At 69.1% G+C, this 20,399-nt stretch overlaps 5 protein-coding genes across 9 annotated transcripts; 2 read left to right on the plus strand and 3 right to left on the minus strand.

The window, feature by feature from the left end:
- Positions 1-1,284: 1,284 nt before the first annotated feature.
- Positions 1,285-7,488, minus strand: TRIM46 (tripartite motif containing 46). The gene is made up of 10 exons (XM_082780612.1): positions 6,930-7,488; positions 5,806-6,061; positions 5,357-5,700; positions 5,086-5,229; positions 4,823-4,918; positions 4,463-4,716; positions 4,232-4,353; positions 2,478-2,777; positions 2,085-2,382; positions 1,285-1,988 (listed from the first exon to the last, which is right to left on the minus strand). The coding sequence occupies exons 1-10, from the start codon at positions 6,990-6,992 to the stop codon at positions 1,613-1,615; spliced, it is 2,253 nt and encodes a 750-aa protein (XP_082636738.1). The 5' UTR covers positions 6,993-7,488; the 3' UTR covers positions 1,285-1,612.
- On the plus strand, positions 6,843-9,259 carry KRTCAP2 (keratinocyte associated protein 2). 3 transcript variants are annotated; one of them, XM_082780607.1, is made up of 5 exons: positions 6,843-6,966; positions 8,153-8,307; positions 8,382-8,445; positions 8,735-8,801; positions 9,053-9,259. In XM_082780607.1, the coding sequence occupies exons 1-5, from the start codon at positions 6,858-6,860 to the stop codon at positions 9,171-9,173; spliced, it is 516 nt and encodes a 171-aa protein (XP_082636733.1). In that variant the 5' UTR covers positions 6,843-6,857; the 3' UTR covers positions 9,174-9,259. The 3 variants fall into 3 exon arrangements, with proteins under 3 accessions (XP_082636733.1, XP_082636734.1, XP_082636735.1); XM_082780608.1 differs by having other exon boundaries at positions 6,843-6,960; XM_082780609.1 differs by lacking the exon at positions 6,843-6,966 and adding an exon at positions 7,599-7,652.
- Positions 9,260-9,529: 270 nt separating this feature from the next.
- DPM3 (dolichyl-phosphate mannosyltransferase subunit 3, regulatory) lies at positions 9,530-10,100 on the plus strand. Its single transcript, XM_082780610.1, has 2 exons — positions 9,530-9,655; positions 9,787-10,100. The coding sequence occupies exon 2, from the start codon at positions 9,793-9,795 to the stop codon at positions 10,069-10,071; it is 279 nt and encodes a 92-aa protein (XP_082636736.1). The 5' UTR covers positions 9,530-9,655; positions 9,787-9,792; the 3' UTR covers positions 10,072-10,100.
- A 1,447-nt stretch (positions 10,101-11,547) lies between these two features.
- On the minus strand, positions 11,548-14,980 carry SLC50A1 (solute carrier family 50 member 1). Of its 3 annotated transcripts, none has more exons than XM_082781086.1 (6): positions 14,873-14,945; positions 14,232-14,361; positions 14,003-14,126; positions 13,766-13,927; positions 13,569-13,668; positions 11,548-13,282 (listed from the first exon to the last, which is right to left on the minus strand). In XM_082781086.1, the coding sequence occupies exons 2-6, from the start codon at positions 14,291-14,293 to the stop codon at positions 13,125-13,127; spliced, it is 606 nt and encodes a 201-aa protein (XP_082637212.1). In that variant the 5' UTR covers positions 14,294-14,361; positions 14,873-14,945; the 3' UTR covers positions 11,548-13,124. The 3 variants fall into 3 exon arrangements, with proteins under 3 accessions (XP_082637212.1, XP_082637210.1, XP_082637211.1); XM_082781084.1 differs by having other exon boundaries at positions 11,550-13,282; positions 14,232-14,309; positions 14,873-14,980; XM_082781085.1 differs by having other exon boundaries at positions 11,554-13,282; positions 13,569-13,688; positions 14,232-14,309; positions 14,873-14,980.
- Positions 14,981-15,568: 588 nt separating this feature from the next.
- On the minus strand, positions 15,569-18,931 carry LOC309888676 (ephrin-A1-like). The gene is made up of 5 exons (XM_082781148.1): positions 18,803-18,931; positions 16,941-17,236; positions 16,785-16,850; positions 16,462-16,512; positions 15,569-16,353 (listed from the first exon to the last, which is right to left on the minus strand). The coding sequence occupies exons 1-5, from the start codon at positions 18,913-18,915 to the stop codon at positions 16,238-16,240; spliced, it is 642 nt and encodes a 213-aa protein (XP_082637274.1). The 5' UTR covers positions 18,916-18,931; the 3' UTR covers positions 15,569-16,237.
- Positions 18,932-20,399: the final 1,468 nt, after the last annotated feature.

The raw sequence follows: 20,399 nt of genomic DNA on the forward strand, positions 1-20,399 counted from the left end.
GTGCACCAGCCCTGTGCACGTGCCTCTTCCCCTCACCCCCCTTCCCTTCACCCCCCTTCCCTTCACCCCCCCCCTTCCCAGCTCTGGGCAGGGCCTGGAGGAATCGAAACAGAGATTTGGGCTGGGCCCTACAATGAAACTCCTGTTTGCAGGGTTCCCATTCCGGCCCCGCTCCTTGCCTGGCCCCACCTGTGCCGCCTCTCCCGGCAGCAGGAGCTGGCCCCGAGCAGGGGACCCAGCCCCACAAGCAGCTCCCCCCCTGCCCTCATGGTCCCAGGGGGGTTCCTGCCCCTGCTGCTCACCCCCAGAGGATGCCGGAGAGCCCAGGAGGTTGTGCCAGCGCTCCCAGGACCCCCCTGCTTCCCTCTCATCATACCCCATTAACGCTAAACCCGCTACCAGGATTTGTCCCTTATGGGGCCAGCAGGAGCCAGGTGGGACGGGAGCGAGACCCCAGGGAGGCTGAGCAGCAGCGGCCACGTGGCCGGGCACAACCGGAGCGGGTGCCGGACACGTCAGCGCTGCCCCGGCCGTCCCTGGGCAGGATTGGCCTCTGCTGGCCACAGCCCGAAGGACAGCTCTGCCCCACGGCCTCCACCCCACAGGGTCCTGCCCCACGGGGAGCAGGCAGCGGGGCACGGGTGGGTGCTGCTGCCCTGCCCTCCGCCCCCCAGGGGGCTGCGGCTGCCCTAGGGGGGGCTCTGGAGAAGTCTGGCATTGCAGTTTATTGTAGGAAACCATGAAAAGACAGCAATTGTAACAGAACCCATGAGAAACTACAGCAGCTCGCACGGCTCCCAGCGTGGGACCGCAGCCCCGAGGCCCCTGCAGTGGGGGGCAGCCCCCCCATGGCTCCTGGCCACGTCGGATCCCAACCCCGCAAGCCCCGGCTGGCAGGGGCTGCTTGGCACTGAGCGGTGGAAGGGGGGCACTGAGAGGGTCCCGGGGGTGGGGGCCACACGGGGCTGGCCCCACGCCGCGGGGAGGGAGCAGAGAACCCAGCAGAGCTCTGCAGCCCCTCAGGAGGGTGGGGGACACCGAGGTCCCACAGCCCCACAGGACCCAGCGGCGGCTGTGGCTGGCCGCGACACTGCAGCCGGATGAGCCGTGTCAAAAATGAGCCATTTTTACAAAAACGTCCTCGTACCTTGTTCCAGCCCAGCCTCCCCCCTCCCTCTCTCCCCCAGCCCATCTGCCTCCCCCGCCCCAGCCACTGCCCAGCCGCTCCCCCCACCGTCAACCCCAACCAGCTCCTGCCTCCCCCCTCCCCACGCAGCCCTGCGTCCCCCTCGCGTCCCCCTCCCTGCTCCACCTCGAGGGCTGACCCTCTGCCAGGACCTGCCGCCAGCCTCTGCCTGCAGCCCCAGGTCTGTGCCACAGAGCTGAGCTGGTGAAAGGGGCAGGTGGATGGGGAAGGGAGGGGACGGCGGAGCTGTCCCCGTCCCCCCCAGTCCCACAAAACAAACACCCGGCCTGCTCCAAACCCCGGGCAGGGCTGGGGCTGCCCCTGCTGAGCTGCGCTCCCTGCATGGTCGCGTCCCCTCCAGGCCCTGAAGCTCGCTCGACAAAAAGGGGTCACACCAGATGTGCGTGCAGGGAGCGCGCGCGCGGCTCAGTCCAGCTTGGAGAAGCCCCCGATGGTCACTTTGCGCTCCTGCTTGTTGGCCACCAGCTCCTGGAGATGCAGGGCACCCCCTCCGATGAAGCAGAAGGCGGGGCAGACAGGCCCCGAGCAGTCCACGCCACACTCCCAGAGCTCACGGAAGGACACGGCGTCGTAGAAGCTCACCTTGCCCTGCTCGTAGTCCAGGCAGATGCCGATGCGCGGTGGCAAGGGCACGGTGCAGCCGTTGGGGTCACGAGAAGTGAGCGCCGAGCCATGCGAGAGCAAGATCTTGCCCATGCCGATGGTGAGGAAGGCATAGGGCGGGGGCGCGTCCACCGTTGTGTCCTCTGCCCCGCTGTCGTGGCCGCTGTCAGGGTCATACCTGCAGCAGGGGGACAGGTGAGGCCCACTGTAGAGGCTCTACAAAGGCTGCCTCACCACCTCCCGCAGACCCACGAAGCACCCCCACCCCGCTCACCTGGGGCTCACCACGTCCTGAGGCACCTGGAACCACTCCTGCAGTTTGCTCTCCAGCCCCACGCCCACCTTGACCAGGTAAGAGCTGGGATCCACGCAGCAGGCCCAGTAGCTCTTGCCCTGCGTGATGGCCACGTCCCCGATGACCAGGTCGATGGAGAGGTGGCAGCTGGTCATCAGCCGCTCCGCCGCGAACAGCATGGGGATGCCGGGGACGCTGCGCACGGCGCGCTGGTCCTTGCTGATAGCCAGCCGGTCCCGGTTGAAGCCCCAGCGGTTGTCCAGGAAGAAGTTGAGGACTGCAGGGAGGAGGAGAGCAGAGGAGGTGAGAAGGGGACGGCGAAAAGCCCGAGGGATGGGCTTTTTTTTTTACTCCCCGGGGGCGTCCCCTCACCTGGGGCGGGCGGCGTGTGCAGGTAGATGTCCTCGCTGTACTCCCCGAAGCCAGCCTTGTTGCAGCCCTTCACCCGGAGCACGTAGACGCTGTCGGTGTCCAGGTACTCGACCAGGGCGCTGGTGCCGCGCACCTCCTCGCGCCGCTGCCACAGCTTCAGCCCTTTGGCCTTGGCGTCCGTCTTGCGGTACTCCACGGTGTAGTGCCAGGCGGGGGGCGAGTGCTGCGGCAGCCGCCAGCACAGGAAGATCTGGTCGTAGGCGTAGGTGCGCTGCGTGTCGATGACGGGGGCCTCGGGCACTGCGGGGAGAGGCACGGGGGGGGGGGGCAGGCATCAGGCAGCATCCCCCCGCCGTGGGTGGGGAGGCGGCCAGACGCAGGGAGGGGGCATTCCGGACGGACGGACGCACAACCAGCAGGAGTCTAGGGGGATCTGGCTGCAGAGACTGTGTGTAGGCACCAGAGGGGGGAGAGAGTTGGGGAGACAGAGGAGCTGGCTGCTGTGAGGCTCCAGGGACCAGAGAGGCTGAGTGCAAGTCGGGGGGAGGGAGGGAGAGAGAGAGAGAAAGAAAGAAAGAAAGAGAGAGAGAGGATGGAGACAGCAGGAGAGGAGGAGGAGGAAGAGATGGGAATGGCAGAGTGGTGCGAAGATGCCAGCGTAACTGGAGCAGGGAGGCAGGGGTGGAAAGGAGACAGAAATGGGGTGAGGAGGGGATGGAGAGACAGAAATGGGGTGAGGAGGGGATGGAGAGAGAAATGGGGTGAGGAGAGGGTGCAGAGAGAGAAATGGGGTGAGGAGAGGGTGCAGAGACAGAAGTGGGGGTGAGGAGGGGATGCAGAGACAGAAATGGGGTGAGGAGGGGATGCAGAGACAGAAATGGGGTGAGGAGGGGATGGAGAGAGAAATGGGGTGAGGAGAGGGTGCAGAGACAGAAGTGGGGGTGAAGAGGGGATGCAGAGACAGAAATGGGGGTGAGGACGGGATGCAGGGACAGAAATGGGGGTGAGGAGGGGATGCAGGGACAAAAATGGGGTGAGGAGAGGGTGCAGAGACAGAAATGGGGGTGAGGAGGGGATGCAGGGCAGAAATGGGGTGAGGAGGGGATGGGGATGGCAGGAGGAGCTGCAGCAGATGGAGGGAGGGGGCAGAGAAGGGTGGCGAGCGCGGGCAGAGCCACCACCTGCCAGCACCAGCAGGCAGGACGGGGATGGTCGATGGCAGCGGAGTGGGAATGGGGCAGGAGTGGGGATGGAGGGATGGGACAGAGAGAGCAGGGGTGGCTCTGGGGCAGGGGAGTGACTTGCCTCAGTTACTTCGGTGACGATCAGCAGCGGCCGCAGCCTATAAACAAAGAGAGGTAGAAGCAGGTCTGAAAAGTGTTGCCAGCCGGTCCGGCAGGGCCCAGGCGGCACCTGCCCTGGTGGGGAAGCGCCTGCCCTGCACCTGGGGCAGCCTCCGCTCCGTACTCACCCTCCTGCTGCCCTTACCTCACACCACAGCCCTGCCTTTCCTGCCCCCTTGCCTGCAGCCCTGGCACAGGGCAGGGCAGGGAGCACTTTGGGGGCTGCTGGGGCCATTCCTGACAGGGAGGGGGGCCGGCAGATCCACGGGCGCCTGCCTGAGCGCATCCCTCTGTGGCTGGAGCCGAGCTCTGGCTCCAAGAGAGGAGACGGGCGGGCACGGAGCTGCTCTGCCCGCAGGGGCTGCGCCTCCACATGGGCCGCAGCCGGTGCCGGGGTCCTGCTGCGGTTACCTTTGATGAAGGCCAGGTCTGTGAGCAGCTTCAGCTCCCTGCTGACATCCAGCTGGAAGTGGCTGAAGGAGGCCGTGGCTGCAGGTCGGAAGCTCTGCAGCGAGTCGGTGGCCCTGAGGATCCTGCAGCACAGGAGAGCGGGGACGTCAGGGCGGCACGCGAGGGCTGCCTTGGGCACCGGCCAGCCCCAACACCGCAGGGACACCCACGCGGGTCCCCGCAGCCCGGTACCTGTTGTGCAGCTGCTTGGCAGCCTGGACAAAGCAGGGGTGGTCGGTCTCCTTCAGCACCTCCTGGGCGTAGCCCACCATGCCCGAGTTCTCCAGCATGGCCTGGTGCTCTTGGATCTGGTAGTGCAGGCTGGCCAGCCGCTCCTGCTGGCACTCCTCGATGGCCTGCAGCAGGGATGCCCGCTTCTCCTCCAGCATGGAGCACAGCCCCTGGATCAGCTGGGACACCTCCTCCTTGGCCTGCGAGCCGTTCACCTGCCGAGCACGGCGCTGTCAGCGCGCTGTACGGCCCCCACGGGGCAAAGAGGGACCAGCCAGATGGTCCCCACCTAGGGACTGCTCGGGGACCTTGTGCCCTTACCTCCGTGTGCTTCACCGTCTCCTCCAGCTCAGCAATCTGGGTCTGCACCGTGTCCTGGCTGCTCAAGATGTAGGCAAGGCTCTTTGTCAGCTTCTCCTGCAAGGAAGGAGGTTAGCCACCACTGGCCTCGTGCGCCCCCGACCTGCAAACAGAGCCCTCACCCCATCTGTGCTGTGAGCTCAGCTCGCACCCCTGCTTCCTCCCTGCCTCCCCGTGGGCGTCCTGACCCCGACCCGAGCGCGCAGCCCCGCAGCAGCCCTTACCCTGAGAGCCTGGTAGGCGCTGAGCACCGGCGTGATCTTGTGGCTGGTGTGAGTGCGTCGCACGCGGCAGAGCTGGCACACCAGCCGCTGGCAGGTCTTGCAGTAGTGAGTCACCTCCTCCTTGTGCTCTGGGCACATCAGACCCTGCACGGACACGAGGAAGCTCAGCAGAGTTTTAGGACCCTTCCCCCCCAAGGGTCTCTCCCCAGCTCGTTTACTGTGGCACCCGGGGAACCCCAAATAGCAAAGACCCCGATGGAGGAGGCCGTACCTTTGGGCGGAAGGTGAGCGTGGGCGGCGTGGGCTCGTGCTGAGCCTTCTGGGTGCCCCAGGGGTGGTAGAGTTTGAAGCACTCGTTGCAGAAGCTGGACTTGCACTCCGTGCAGCCCTTGGTGGCCTCCAGCTGCGGGGGCTTGCAGAACTGGCACATGATGGCGGCGCTGATGTTGATGGTCTGGCGGTAGCGCTCCACCACGCGCTCCAGGGTCAGGTTGCGGAAGAGGCTGCCGAGGCCCCGCTCGCCCAGGTCGATGTCCCGCTGGCAGGCCGGGCAGGGGAAGCTGATGGTCTGGGGGTGCACGGTGCCCCGCTTCCGCCCCGGGTAGGTGCCGAACCCTGCAGGAGGCCGGGGAGGCGTCACGCACAGCCCAGCACCCCACGGCTCCTCGGGGCCGGCAGAGCCCCTCCGCCCCCCAGCAGCGCCGTCCCCGTCCCCCCCACCTGACTTCAGGAGCCGGTCCAGGCGGTCGGGTTTGGGGACCCCCCTGCGGCCCAGGCGCGGGCTGCGGGTGGCCGGGGTGGCGGCGGGCGAGGAGGGCTCGGAGGTGGGGTCGCAGCAGAGGTAGCCGTGCTGCAGCAGCACCTCGCTGGCGCAGACGTGGCAGACGTTGTGCATGCAGGGCAGGGCCAGCGGCTGCTTGTACATCTCCTTGCACACCGGGCACACCAGCTCCCGCTCCATGTTCTTCATGCTGGTCTGAGGAGAGAGGGGGAGAGCGTCACCGGGCGCAGCCAGGATGGGGACCGGGACAGGATGGAGACCAGGACCCGGATTAGGACTGGGAATAGGGCCAGGATAGGGACCGGCACTGAGATCAGGATCAGGGCCAGGAGCAGAACCAGGATAGGGCCCAGCACCAAGACTAGGATTAGGGCCTGGGTAAGGACCAGCATCAAGGCCAGGATCAGGGCCAGGACCAGGACCAGGACCAGGACCAGCACTGAAACCAGGATCACGATCTGGATCAGGACCAGGATCAGGGCCCAGCACTGAGACCAGGACCGGGGCCAGGACAGGGACCGGCATCGAGACCAGGATCAAGGACCAGGCTCAGGGACTGGCATCAAGGCCAAAATCGGGGCCAGGATCAGGGCCAGGACAGCGACCGGCATCGAGACCAGGCCTGGAGCCAGGACGGGGACCGGGACCTGGATGCGGGTTGCGGCCAGCACCGGGATCCGGTCCCGAGTGGGATCAGCCCCAGGACCCCAGCACGGCACCAGGACACCCCCGGGCCCTCCCCGCCCTGCTCCCCGCGGGGTCGCCGGGCTCTCAGCATCCCGGGAGGCCTCGGGGGGCGCTCCCCGGTGCCCGATGCGCCCCGCCCGGGGCTCGGCGAGGGCCGATCCGCCCCCCCCGGGGCCCGGTGGGGAACGGGGTCGAGGCAGCGAGGCCTCTCCGCGGCCCTCGGGGCCCTCAAGGGCACCCCCGGCCGCCCCCCCCCGGGGCCATCGCGGCCGCCCCGGCCCCGCCGCCGCCCCGCCGCGTTGCCATGGCGACGCCGGTCCCGGGAGAGCCCGGCCCGGTCCCGCTCGGTCCCCGCCCGGTCCCCGCCGCCGCTCACGCTGATGCGGACGAGCGCGTCCATGATGGAGGTGAAGGTCTGCAGGTCCTCGCCCTCGGCCATGGCTCCGCGCCCGGGGCCGGTGCCGGTGCCGGTACCGGCGGCAGCAGCGGCCGCCCGGTTCTGCTGCAGGGAGCGGCGGAACCGGGGGGAGGGCGGCGGGGGGCGGCGGCGCGCATGCTCCGAGGGACCCGCCCCGGAGAGGGGGGGGCGGCGGGGGGCGGCGGCACCGGGCCGGTACCGGGACGCCCCCTCCGCTCCCCGGGGCGGCCCCCGGCGGCTCCCCGCGGACGGCAGCGCGGCGCCGGGCCCGGGGCCGGCAGCGGAGCCGGGAAGGGGCCGAACGGAGCCCGGAGGAGGGATGGGGGGTGGGGAGGAGGGGGCCGGGTACGGGGGAGGGGGGCGGCCGCGCCCCCGCCCGGTGCCCCGGGGCCTCCCCGCGCTCCGCTCCCCGCCGCCGGGGGGCGCGCGCGGAGCGGCGGGGCCTGCAGCGCCGCGCCCGGCCGCTAGGGGGCGCCCGAGCGCCGGCCGAACCCCGCGCGGGGGCGCGCCTGAGAAGGGCGCGTGCCCGCGGCTGCCGCCGTGTCGCTTTGTGGGGGGGGGGGTGGGGAGCGCGCAGGGCGCGTGCGCGGGTCCGGGGCGCGCCTGCGCAGTGCGGGGGGAGCGGCGGCGGCGGGGCCGGGAGGGGAAGGGGCCGGGGGGCGACGCCGCGGGGCATCATGGGTAACGGGAACGGGAGGAGGGGGGGCGGCACCGGGGCCTGAGGGGCGGGGGGGGCACCGGGGGGGCTGCAGGGGGCGGGGGTGGTTTTGGGGGGGGCGTCAGGGGGCGACCCGGGCCTCGAAGGGGGGTTCAGGCACCGGGACCGGGGCCTGAGGGGCGAGGGGGGCCCCGTGGGGGGCGGCTGCAGCCCGGGGGGGGGCTGCGGGGACCGGGCCCGGGGCCTCGGGGAGCGGGGGAGGCCTCGGGGGGAGGTTCAAGGGGTGATCAGGGCCGGGCGGGGGCTGTAGGGACCGGGACAGGGGGCGGAGTGGGGGGCGGAAGCCTCGGGGGGGAGCTGCAGAGGGAGACTGGGGCCCTGGGGGGGGTCAGGGGGCAATGAGAGGCTTGGGGGGGCTGCAGGGGGCGATCGGGGCCTGGGGGGGGCTTCAGGGGGTGATCAGGGCCTCGAGGGGGCTTTGGGGCCCGGCCCCCCGCCCTGCTGAGCCGGGGCCATGCTGCAGCCGTAGGCACGGGCACGTCGCTGGCGCTGTCGTCGCTGCTGTCGCTGCTGCTGTTTGCCGGGATGCAGATGTACAGCCGGCAGCTGGCCTCCACTGAGTGGCTCACCATCCAGGGCGGGCTGCTGGGCGCCGCGCTCTTCGTCTGCTCCCTCACCGTATCCTTTGGGGCCACACGGGGAGCGGGGCTGGGGAGGTGGTTCCCGGTTCTGTGCCTTAACCCCCTGCGCAGGCCTTCAACAACCTCGAGAACCTGGTGTTTGGCAAAGGCTTCCAGGCCAAGATATTCCCCGAGAGTAAGTGCCACCAGCGGGGAGGGGAAGGCGCCGTCAGCTGTGGGTGCTGGGCGTGCAGCCCCACGTTGGGTTTGCAGAGGGCACGCAGCGCGGCTCTTCCCAGCGGGTGCTCTGCTTCTCCGGGCACCTCGGCATCCCAGCCACCAGCTAGGGGAAGAGCCCATCCTGCCGTTCCCCTCTGTGCTTTACGTGGGTTTGTCTTGCCGCGTTGCTGAGGTTCTCAGGAGGGGCTGCACAGCTGATGGAACGGCGTGGCTGCATTTCTTTTCTCTCCTGTTTTTCCCTGCAGTCCTCACCTGCCTCTTGCTGGCTCTTTTTGCCTCCGGCCTCATTCACAGAGTCTGCGTGACCACCTGGTAAGACCAGAGCCTGGCCCGGAGGGTGGGGAAGCAGCTTGTCACCATCTGGGGCAGCTGCCAGGGGCCCTGGTGGCTCGTGCTCCCTGTCGGTGGGGCCAAGGCTGGCCGGGAGCACCTGGGGTGAGCAGTGCTCAGCCCTGCAGTGCAGTGGGAGCACGGGGTTGCTGTCAGTTTGGCCTCAGCCTATTCCTTCCTGCCTGCAGCACAAGGGCCGCAGCTGAGTAACCTCTTCTCTTGTTTACCTGCAGCCTCATCTTTTCCATGGTCGGTCTCTACTACATCAACAAGATCTCCTCCACGCTCTACCAGTCCGCAGCGCCCGCGGCCGTTCCCACCAAAGCCCCTGGCAAAGGCAGGAAGAGGAATTGATGTCCCGGGGCCCCTTCCCGGGGCAGCTCCCTCTCCTCCAGCCTGGGCTCGGACTCTGGGCCGGGCAATAAAGCCGTTTCTTTGTAGCTCCTTGTCTGCCGCTGCCTCAGGGTTGGTTCCTCAGCACCCGGGGGTCCCCTCCTCATCCCCCCAGCCCCCGCTGCCGGTCCCGCCCGCTGCTCCCGGTGCCCTCGGGGCTCGGTGCCTGGCCGGGCCCGTGGGAGAGCCGTGCCGGGCCTGCTCCCACGCCGGCCCCGCGCCCCCCGCCGCGACCGGACACGGAGGAAGCCAGGTGCTTCCTGCGGCCGGGCCCGGCCCCGGCGGACAAAGCGCGGCGCTTCCTGAGCCGGCCCCGGGCCGGGCCCCGCCGCCAGGGGGCCCCGCGGCGGACTACAACTCCCGGCGTGCCCCGCGCCTCACGCCGCGCCGCGGTGACGTCACTGGCGACGGGGAGAGCAGCGCCGGGCCTGGGAGCGCTGCAGGTGGGGGGGGGGCGGCCCTGAGGGGAGGAGGGGGGGGGGGAACCGGGGCCGGCCCCGGGGGCACCGGGAGGGAGCGGGGCCGGTCCCGGGGGCTCGGCGCCGCCCTCACGGTGCCGTCGGTGTCTCCGCAGGCCGCCATGACCAAGCTGGCGCAGTGGCTGTGCGGCCTCGCCCTGCTGGGCTCGGCCTGGGCCGCGCTGGCGCTGTCTCCGCCGGGGCTGCGGCTGCCGGCGCCGTGCCGCCAGGCCCTGCTGCCGCTGCCCGTCTACCTGCTGGTGGCCTTCGGCTGCTACGCGCTGGCCACCGTGGGCTACCGCCTGGCCACCTTCAACGACTGCGAGGAAGCGGCCGCCGAGCTCCGGGAGCACATCAGCGCGGCGCGGGAGGACCTGAGGCGGAGGGGGCTGCGCTTCTGAGCACAATAAAGACGACAAAGTGTGCTGTACTGGGCTGTACCGGGCCGTGCTGGGCTGTACCGGGTCATATGGAGCCGTGTTGTACCGTACTGGGCTGTGCTGGGCTGTACCGGGCCATACTGGGCAGTGCTGTGCTGTACCAGGCTGTACCAGGCTGTGCTGTGCTGTACAGGGCTGTGCTGGGCCGTACCGAGTCGTACTGGGCCATGCTGTAGTGTACTGGGCCGTGCCAGGCCATACTGGGCCATACCGGGCTGTGCTGTGCTGCCAGGGGAGGAGAAAGGGGGCCCCGGCCTGTGCTGTGCCGCCCTGGTTGCAGGCAGGGGGTGGCCCCGGTGCTGCTTTGGGGCTGCTCCCCGCCCTGCCCGGTGCAGCCGGGCTCCAGCTGTCTTTACACGGGCTCCAGGCAGAGCAGGGCGTCCGCTCGGCCCCCCCCTCGGCACCCACCCCCCTCGGCAGGTGCTGCAGGGAGCCTGCGCCGGCCCACCCAGCCTCCGAGCATCCCCGAGCTCGGCTGCACGGGCAGGGCTGCGAGGTGGGGAGGGCAGGATCGGGCCCTGCCTCGGCAGCCCGCGGCGCTGGGTAGCACTGCGGGCACGGCGCGCTCCCGGCAGCCCTTCAGATGTGGTTTGCGCCGTCAGGTGGGAGCTGGAGAAGAGTTGGCCCGGCCCTGCCGGCCTGCTGCCAGGGGAAGGAGGAGAGAGCGTGGCTGGGTGGAGCGGCTGGCGCAGCCTTTAAAATGCAGAGTGCCCAGAGCCTGTGGTCTCCCCCAGCCTGCTGGGGCGGCGCGGCCCATGCCGGGGGGGCTCTGCTCCCCGATGCCGGCGGAGCAGCGACTGCGGCTGCTGCTCTGCCCCACGCCTCCTCGGGGAAAATGGGACGCAGGTGCTCCGGAGCCGCGTGTGGGGCTCCTGCGGCAGGGCCGTCCCTGGCGCGCCGGGGGGAGCCCTGGGTGGCCTCGGTCCGGGGGTGCTCCTGTCTGGGGGTGCGCGAGAGCCGCGCTGCCGGCCCGGCTGGCGGAGCCGCGCTGCCGGTGGTGACGCATGCTGGGGCCTGCCTCGCTGGCAGCCTCCCCGGCTTCTTCGCATACCAGCCGAAGGACTTTCTTGTTTTTTTTAATTATCGGCTGCGCATCCTTCTGCAAAAAGGAGCAGTTGGTAGCATGAGGGAGGACTCGGGCTAATTAGCAGGAGCGACTAATTAGCTGTTTCCTGAGCAACAGTGGCAGCTCGGAGCGGGGTGGGCGGCTCCCGCAGCCCCGTGCCCGTGTGCGGCCGTTTGGGGGTGGCAGCCCCTCGGCTTCAGCGCTGCCTTTACGGGGCAGGGAGCGTGGTGCTGGCATGGCACGAGGCCGGGAGCCCTCGGCGGGCTCCCTGCAGGCTGGCAGGTAGCAGCACGGCCCCGGCTTCTCCCTGCACGGGCACGTGCCCGCTGCAGGCGCTCGCGTAGCCGGTGGCTGCTCTTGCTCACCTCCAGCCTCACGAGCGGGGCTGCGTCACGGCCGCTCGCGGCACACGCCAGCCGGAGTGACCGGTTGGCAGCCAGGTTTCTGCTCGCTTGCGTCACCAGGAAAAGCTGCCCTGTCCCCCCCCACGTTCCTCCCGGGCCACGAGCTGAAGCCCCAGTGCCAGGGCAGCCAGAGCAGATTGGTGGCTCCAACCAGGTAGGAAAAGCATCTGCGGGGCCCCGGGGAGCACAACCCTGTGGGGGAGTCCCGAGGGCAGAAACACCTGCACTTGCAGCTGGAAAAGCCAAGGGGAGCCCAGCAAAGGAGCTTCCTCGAGGGCTCGGACCCCGCGGGCCACAGCAGCAAGACGCAGCACGCCCCGCAGTGCCGCAGCACAGCTGGAGTTCATCTTTCCCTCTCCTGTCCCTGCTCTGTTGCTGGCGTGGCGGGGCCGCTGCGGCCGTATTGATTTTTCCCAGGACACGTCGCAAGGTGTGAGCGAGCGCCTGAGCCCACGAGCGCGGCCAAATTCCTCGTCAACACTTCCTTAATCCGGGCTGCGTCAGCCGGGCTGCGGCCGTGCCCACGCCGAGGGCCTCCCGGGAGCTGGCAGGGCCGGGGCTCCTCGCCGCGCGGGGCCGCCGCCACCCCGGGCCCCTGGTTTTGCACGGCTCCGGCATCTGTTGTGTAACTTGGTCACCCGCGCTCGCTCCCGTCCATCTGCTGATGCGCTTGCCTGATAACTTCATTCCAGATCATTGTTAATTCATTAATTGAGCTTGGGTCGACGCCAACGGCTGCCTTGATTTGATGCGCACACTCGAGCGTCGTGGTTTTAGCGAGGATTTTAATTGATTTTAAGTTTGCTGGCATAATGGGCGGTAGCAAGCCCTGTGTCCGTGCTACGGAAGGGACTTTTCTTTCCACTCCGTGACCGGTGTCCCTGTGCTGCTGCTTGGGGAGGTCGGAGGAGCTCCCTCAGGCAGCGCTGCCTTCCTCCGTGCCCCGCTCCCTGCCCCTACCACCCAGTGCTGCTGCCCACTTCCTGGGCTGAGGCTGGAGCCCCCTGTGGGGGCTTCCTGCACCCCATGGGCAAGTGGGTGCTGGTGGATGAGGAGCTGCAGAGCTCAGAGGGTGTCAGGATTAGCCCCAGCATCCCGAGGCCAAAGTGCTGTGGGGACAGGAGCTGTGCTGGCCCCGGCACCCAGCACAGCCCAGAGCGGGAGGGGACGACAAGCAGGCGCTGGGAAGAGTCTGCGATTTATTAAAAGGCACTTCGAGTCGTACAAAAGGGGGCTGCCCACCCAGCCCGGCGCTGGGGCAGGGCCTGGAAGAACATCACGGGGATGGGGGCAGGGGGAGCCCGCCACCCCCAAGGCATCGCTGCGAACAAACCAACCACCACCGCAGGAAAAAACGGCCCCAGGGACAACGGAGAGGAGCTGCCAGAGGGCAAACCGCGGCGGCGAGGGACTGAGGCGTCCCCACAGGGCCCCAGTCCTGCTGGGTGCCCTCAGCCGATGGGGACGCCCTGGTGTTACCCAGCAGGAGCTGGCCACGCTGCAGCAGCAGGAGCAGAGTGGTGAGCAGGGGGGGCCTTCCTTGGTCACCAAGTGTCTGACACTGGCCTGGCTCTGGGGCTCCGGCACCGGCAGGACCCCCTCAGGCGTGCAGGGGTCTGTAGGGATTGTCCCGGCCCGGGGCGTAGCGCCAGAACAGCCAGAGCCGCACGACGCTGGTGACGATGCCCGGCACGTTGGGGACCTGCGGAGCACATGGGGCCGGGCGGCGTTACCCAGCTCGCGGTGCTGCTGCTGCCCTCCCCCGCGCCACCAGCCCCGCGTCGCCGGGGGAGATTTATTGGCCTTATCCCATCTAATTAATTAAAATCAATACTCATCTCGCCGAGCCTAGTCACGGGCTCTGCTGTGTGACACACGCGACGCCGGACGGGGTCCGGCCTGGTGCCAAGCGCCCCGCTGAAAGGGGCTGGAGACGGGGGGGGGGGGAACCCACAGCAGCCCCCGGCCTCCCGCTGCCCCCAACCCACCATGATGTACAGGTCTTCGAGCCACAGCCCGTACAGCGTCCAGCTGCTGGAGGCCAGGAAGGTGGTGACGGTCAGGGGGAAGGACAAGCAGCGCGTCGACCTGCTCCGGATCACCTTGTTCTGCGGGGAGCGAGGGGCTGGCCCGGTGCCACGCAGCCCCCCCGACACCTCCCCCGGTCCCACCCAGCTTTACGCACCAGGTCGGCCAGAGGCGAGGCGTACATGACGATGGTGAAGGTGCTGCAGAAGAGCCCCACGTGGCTCCGCCGGGTGTCCTCGTCGGTGACGTAGCAGGTGAAGTAGCCATAGGCCGCGGCCAGCAGGGCCAGGACCATCAGGACCTTCAGCAGCACCTGACGCTGCGGCACACAGCGCGGGGCCATCAGCGTGGGGGTCCTCTGTGCCCCCCCCGACCCAGCCGGGCCGGCACCCACCTTGGTGGGGCTGTAGTAGAAGTACACCAGGATGTAAAGGCTTTGCAGAGTGGCCCCGATGCTGTTGACGATGATCAGCGTCCGGTCCAGCTTCAGGCACCCGTACCCCAGCCAGCTCAGGTTGCTGCAGGATGAGCGGCACAGGCGCTGCTGGAGCCTGGGGGCTCCTGCCTACGCCCACCCCCGAAATTCAACCCCCCGGCCCCAAAAGGTTGTGCCCCCTGCGTACTTGGCATCGGTGGCGAGGAAGGGCAGGAGCTGGATGTTGTCCACGCTCTTCGCAGTGATCATCCAGCGCAGGTCAGACCTAGGGCCGGGGGGGGAGAGGCCTCCTGGGTGCCCAGCACCACGGGGAGGCTCTACAGTGTTGGGGGGGGGGCTACAACCTTAGCCCCATAAAATACCACCAGCCCCCCCTCAGCAGCTGGGACCTTCTCTGCGTTTCCTCCCACCCCCCAGTGCCCCCCTCCTGCACCCCCAGAGCCCCCACCTGACCCTGCACGCCCGGCCTTCAGCCTGGAGCCCCCGGCCCCCCCCCAGCCCGCCTCAATACCTCCCACACTGCACCCACATTGCACCCCCACCCCCCACTGCACCCCCAGCCTCTTATCGCACCCCCCATTGCCCCCCCCATTGCCCCCCCCATTCCATTGCACACCCCCAGCTTCCCACCGCACCCCCCTATCCATTCCCCCCCCCTCAGCCTCCCATTCCCCCCCATTCCCCCCCCCACCCCCCGCACCTCCCATTCCCTCCCCGCCTCCCCCCGCCCCGCCCCCAGCACCCCCCCCCGGCCCCCCGAGGCCCTCCCTTCCCCCCCCGTTCCCTTCCCCGTCCCCCCCCCGCCGCCCCCGGTTCCCGGCCGCTCACAGCCCGCTGCCGAACATGCCCATGGTGAAGAGGAGGCAGGCGGCGGCCAGCACCGGCTGCGGCTCCATGCTCGCCGCGGGCACCGGGAGCCGGAGGGGGGGGGGAAAGAGAAACGGGGGGGGGGCGGCGCTGCTCGGGGCGGGGCGGGGCCGCACTACCGGGGAGGGACCGGGAGCAGCGGCCCCGGGTGCGGCGTGCACGGGACACGCGGCTCTGTGTGTGTGTCCCCCCCCCCAATCTTCCAGGATTAGGGTCACAGCCTTGTGACCCCCCCCCAGCACCCCGCCTCCCCCATTCCTGGCGTCCCAGGATCCCCCTTTCCTACAGCTCCCACCCCACAGCACCCCCTCTTCCCCAGGGTCCCCCAGTTTCTGGGTTCCAGATTCTCCCCATAACCACCTTCTGTTGTTGTGTCCCCCCCCAGCAGCTCAGGGGGCTCCAGCTGAACCCCAAAACCCACAGCCCCCCCCCCCCCCCCATGTCCCAGGGAAGGGAACTGCTCCCCAGCCCTGGAGGACTTTGCACCTCCACCTGAAACCAATCCCTGCACCACTCCATGGGACACCTCCCCCTGCAGAGCCTTGTGCAAACACCAATTAACTAATTAACCCCCCCAGGAGCCATTCCCCCTCCCAGGTGCAGCCCCCAGCACAGGGGACAGGCCCTTCCCCCCCCCCCAATACTCCGGCATGGTTTCAGTTATTTATTCAAGACAACCGTATAAAAATTCCAGTGTTAGAAAGCTGTACAAAGCTGTACAAATCGAGGCAGGCAAAACGGCCTCTGTGCTGGCCCAGGCAGGGGGCTCGTGCCCCTCCAGCATCAGGTGGGGGGAGCTTCCTCAGCCCCCCCACCCAAGAGAGGGGACGCTGCTGCAGCCGCTGTCCCCCCCCCCCCCCGACTCCGCTCCGCCGCCTGCCTGGCATCTCGAGCACGTCCAGGCTCCTGAAGCCAGCCCCAGGGCACGGCCGCAGCTGGGCCAGCACCGTGTCCCTGCCCGCGGGACACTTCACAGTCTGAGCCCCCCCCCCCCCAGAGACGTCCAGCAGGGAGCTCCGTGCTGCTGGGGCAGGGGACCAGCCCCCAGCCCGTCCAGTCCAGGGCTCAACCCCCAGCTGCCAAAAGCGCCCTTCCCACGAGGGTGAGGCGGCTTCCCGAGGGCTTTGGCCGCTCCAGTTCAGGCCCCAAGGGCTTTGGGCTGCTCCAATTCAGGCCGGCTGGCCCCGTAATACTGACAAATCCTTTGCTTTGCCCAGATGTCCGCAGGGAAGCCCGCCACGGGTGTGCGTGCAGGGCCACGGGGGTCCCCGAGCAGGCGGGGGCCACCCCACAGGGCTCCATCCCCGGTGGCACGGCGCCGTGTGCTCACAGCCCCTGCGGCACCAGGAGGGGCAGCAGGAGGCTGATGAAGGTGAAGGGGCTGCTGGCCCGCATCGCTGAGTTCTGCCCCACGCTCCTCAGGACGTGGGCAGCTGCGTCGTCTGCAGGGGGAGGGAAAAAAAAATTAAAAAAAGTGAGTGGCCCCCATGCCCCACACCCTGCTCCTGAGCCAGCCCCGCAGCCGCTCGGCCGCGTCCTCCAACACCTACCTGCCTGGATCCTCCCCTTCTGCGTCGAGGCGGGGGCAGGCGGTGCCTGAGCTGCAAAGCAAACACAAAGATATGCCGTGAGGGGCTGCCCCAGTGTCCTGGGACCCCAAAAAGGCACCCCCCCAACCACGGAGCCCGGTCTCCCCGGTACCATCCCCGCTCTGGCCGCTGGCACCGTCCCCGGCCCCACAGCCAGGGCTGGCAGGGGGCCACGGCCCCGCCGTGACTCAGCGCAGGAAAGGCAGAGCCGGCGGAGGACCCAAGGCCTCGAGGGGGGAGGAGGGCGAGCAGCACACGGCAGGGGGAAACCCGCAGATACTCACTGCCTTTGCCAAGCACCGTCACCTTCAGCTTCAGGCACGTCTCCCCATGGTGATGAATCGGCTTGGCTGCGGGCAGGAGGCAGGAGTTAGAGTGGGAAAAACCCCAAAGGGACCCCAGCCCCACAGCGGGAGGAACACAGCCCCCCGGGCACTCACAGATGTAGTAGTAGCTGTGCCCCTCCTTGAACTCCTTGCCCAGTGTGAAGGGGGTGAAGCGCTGGAACTTCTCCGAGAACTTCTCGGGGCCGTGCAAGGCGCTGGGCTTGTCGCACTCCCAGCGGATCTGCTCCTTGGAGCGGGCCTTGCAGGCCTGGTACTCCTCCAGGTCCACCAGGTAGAGGGTGTAGCGCTCCATGGCGTGCGGGGCCACGCTGCCCTCCTCATAGTGCGGGCAGATGATGTCCAGGTAGTCGTTGAGGCGCACCTCCACCGTGTAGTCGCTCCAAAGGAACCTGGGGCAGGGGGCGGCGGGGGTCAGCACATGGCGGGGGGGGAATTTGGGGCACGGAGGTAGCACTCGCCACAACTCTCCCAAACCCTCAGAGCCCAACACAGGGCGGCCTGAGAGCTGCTTGGCACTGCACAAAGCCCCGCGGTGCTTTTTGGGAGTGCTTTTTTTTTGTTTTGTTTTGTTTTTTTTTTTTTTTTTTTTTTTTTGGTGGTGCTGGGGAAAAGAAAAAGCCCTCCCCCCATGGGGTCAGCCCCACTGCAGGAGGGAGGGAACCGGCCGGGACGCGCTCCCCGGCTGTCCCCAAAGCTCCGGGGAGCCATTAGGTGTGAGCAGCTCTCGCCTGGGGGGGGGGCAGCCGGCCTGGCTCCAGCATGCTGCTCCCCACACCTCGCCCGCCAGCGAGGCTCTCCCGGGAGGCTGCACGGCACTGGGGCTGCTGGGGGGGCGATGAAGGGGGCTGCAGGCAGCCTGTGAGGGGCCACGGAGGGGTCTCCTCACCTCGCTGGCTGCGGCAGCCTCGGGAAGGCACGGCCTCTCTGCTGGGGCCGGCTCCAGCTTCCCAAACCCCTGTGGGACCCCACCTGGGAGCTGCCCTGCATGGAGCTGGGGGCACATCCCGGGGGGGGGGTGGGTGGGTAACCCTATAACATGTAGGGGCACAAACTGGGGGGTTTGGGCAACCCCTATAACCTGTGGAGGCACAGGGCTGGGGGATGGGCAGCCCCATAACTTGTGGGGGCACAGGGCTGGGGGGCACATCCTGGGGGTGTGGGTAAGCCCTATAACATGTGGGGCCACATCCCGGGGGTGTGGGTAAGCCCTATAGCACACGGGGGCACACAGCTGGGGGGCACACCCACAGCGTGTAAGGGAGCACCCCTACAACCAAGGCGGGGGGGGCACGGCCTAGAGAAGGGGGGCACCCCTACACCACACCAGGGCGCGTAGCTAAGAGGGAACCCCACAACCTCGGGTGGGCACCCCACAAACCCGGCCCTACCTGGGGACCGAGCCCCGGGGCAGACACGGGGGCTGCCCACGACCCCCGCCGCCCCCCCACCTCCCGGGGGGGGCACCGCCGGCCGCGCACATCCTGCCCGTGCCGCGGGACCCGGGGCCAGCCCCGTGTTTGTCAACACGGCTTCCCTGAGCCCCGGCGCCTCCGCTGGCGCCGCGCCACCCCCCCGGGGAAGGAAGAGGCCCCGCTCCGCTCGGCCCTGGGAACGGAAAGGGCCCCCCCGTGCCTCCCCCCCCTCAATCCCTTCCCGGTTCTCCCGGCCCGCACCTGGCTCCGCGGACTTCACCCCGCCGCTGCCGTCCCGGCCCCTCCCGGCCCCGGGGGCGCCCCCGGTGTCGGGTCAGGAGAACGGGGGGGGGAGCAAAGAGCAAAAAGAGTGGGGCAGCGTGAATCCCCCTGTCCGCCCCAAACAAAGCCCGCAGCCCCGGGGAACGCGACCCCGCTCACGGCCCCGCCGCCGCCGTCCGCGCCCTCGGGGGCCCGCCCCGTCCGCGCTCCCTCCCCCCACCCCCGGGTTTTGGGGGCGTCGGGGGGGCTCCCGGGACTCACTTGGGGTTGGAGCTGTTCCAGAAGACGGTGTGGCGCTCAGCCGCCGCCGCCCAGCACAGCCCCAGGAGGGGCACCCAGAGGGGCGCCCCCAGGGCCACCCGCAGCCTCTCCATGCGCTCCGCCGGTGCGCTCCGCCGGGCTGCGCGCCCCGCCCGCTCCCGGTCCTTAAATGCGGCCCCGCCGCTGCCCCGCCCGCCCCCGCCGGCCCCGCCTCGCCTCACCGGGCCGCGGGGCCGAGACACAACAACAACACGGCGGGGGCGGCGCGGGGACGGGCAGCGGCCCCCACGCGGGGACGGTGCCACGCAGGGACGCCCCCCATCCCCACGAGGGGACAGGCACACCGGGACGAGGTGGGGAGGGGGTGGGAGGTCTGCAGCCCCCCCCCCCGGCTGTGCTGGGGGGTCCGGGGGGCAGCATGAAGGAGGCACGGGTGTGGCACAGAGGTCACTGGGGTCACCCCGGTGCGGTGGCACCCGTGGAGGCCCCGGGGTCCCGTGCGCACACGCGTGTGTTTGTGCCAGGGGGGACCCGGGTTGTGCCGGGGGGCTTGGGCACGGAGCTGCCACTGTGCCCCCCCTGCTGAGGACACAGGCAGCAGGCTGCTGGCACGCAGGGCCTTGCTGTTGTCCTTCCAGCCCTTGCCATAAAAAAAAACCCTTTATCTGAGATGTTCAGGGACATCAGAAACACCTGGATAGGTGGGGGCTGGGAGCTGAGAGCGGCTGCTGATAAGGTGTGGGGGTAGGGAGAGGGACGGGGAGCAGCCAGCGCAGCCCTCCTCGCCCTCCTCATCCTCTTCCTCCTGCCCTCAGCAGCTGCCTCGGCTCCCCAGGGCTCTGCCAGACAAACACAGCAGGCGGCCCCCACCCCGCTCACATTCGCTCTCTGTCGGTTCGATATTGTGAAATTTCCACCTCTGAGCCCCCGCCACAGGAGCAGGGGGGGCTCGGGCTCCCTGCTGGCTGCCTGGCCTCTGCTCGCTCCCTGCTCCCGTCCGCCCCCGACACAGATCCACTCTCGTTAAGGCCGGCAGAGAGATGCTTCGCCGCCGTGTTGTGGAGCGATAACTCAGCCGCATTTGCAAAACAACTTTCCTCTTGTTTATTACATAATGATCCATTGATTGTGGGTAATGTTGCATGCCCGGCGCAGCCCAGGCGGTGCGGGCTGGCTGCAGCCGTGCGAGGATTGCTCCCCCGACGCTCGGCAAGGGCTCGGGCAGGCGGCAGCACCGCGGTTGTAACCGGAGAGCGGCCGCCGCAGCTCTCAGCTGCCTGAGGAGCCGGTGCGGGGCCTGTGTGGGGCTGCAGCTCCGTGCCCCGCATCCTTCCCCGTGTCCCACCCCGGGCCACTCTCCCCACCCTCCGTCCCTGCACCCCACATTCCCCTGGGAGCGGGGACCCGGCTCGCTGCCTTTCATCCTCCCTCTTTGTGGCCAGGCCTGACATCATCCCCTGAGCTGGAATGACTGTGCGAGGCCTCCTGCTCCCGGGAAGCCGGCGCTGCTGCGGCTTGTACAGGGAGGAACTCCCGGGAACACCCCTCAGGTCCGCGGCCCGCCGGGATCAGAGCGCCCGAGCGTGTCACGCGCGAG

Source organism: Aythya marila (genome assembly GCF_965140915.1).
Source record: "Aythya marila genome assembly, chromosome: 29".
Classification (NCBI taxonomy): Eukaryota; Metazoa; Chordata; class Aves; order Anseriformes; family Anatidae; genus Aythya; species Aythya marila.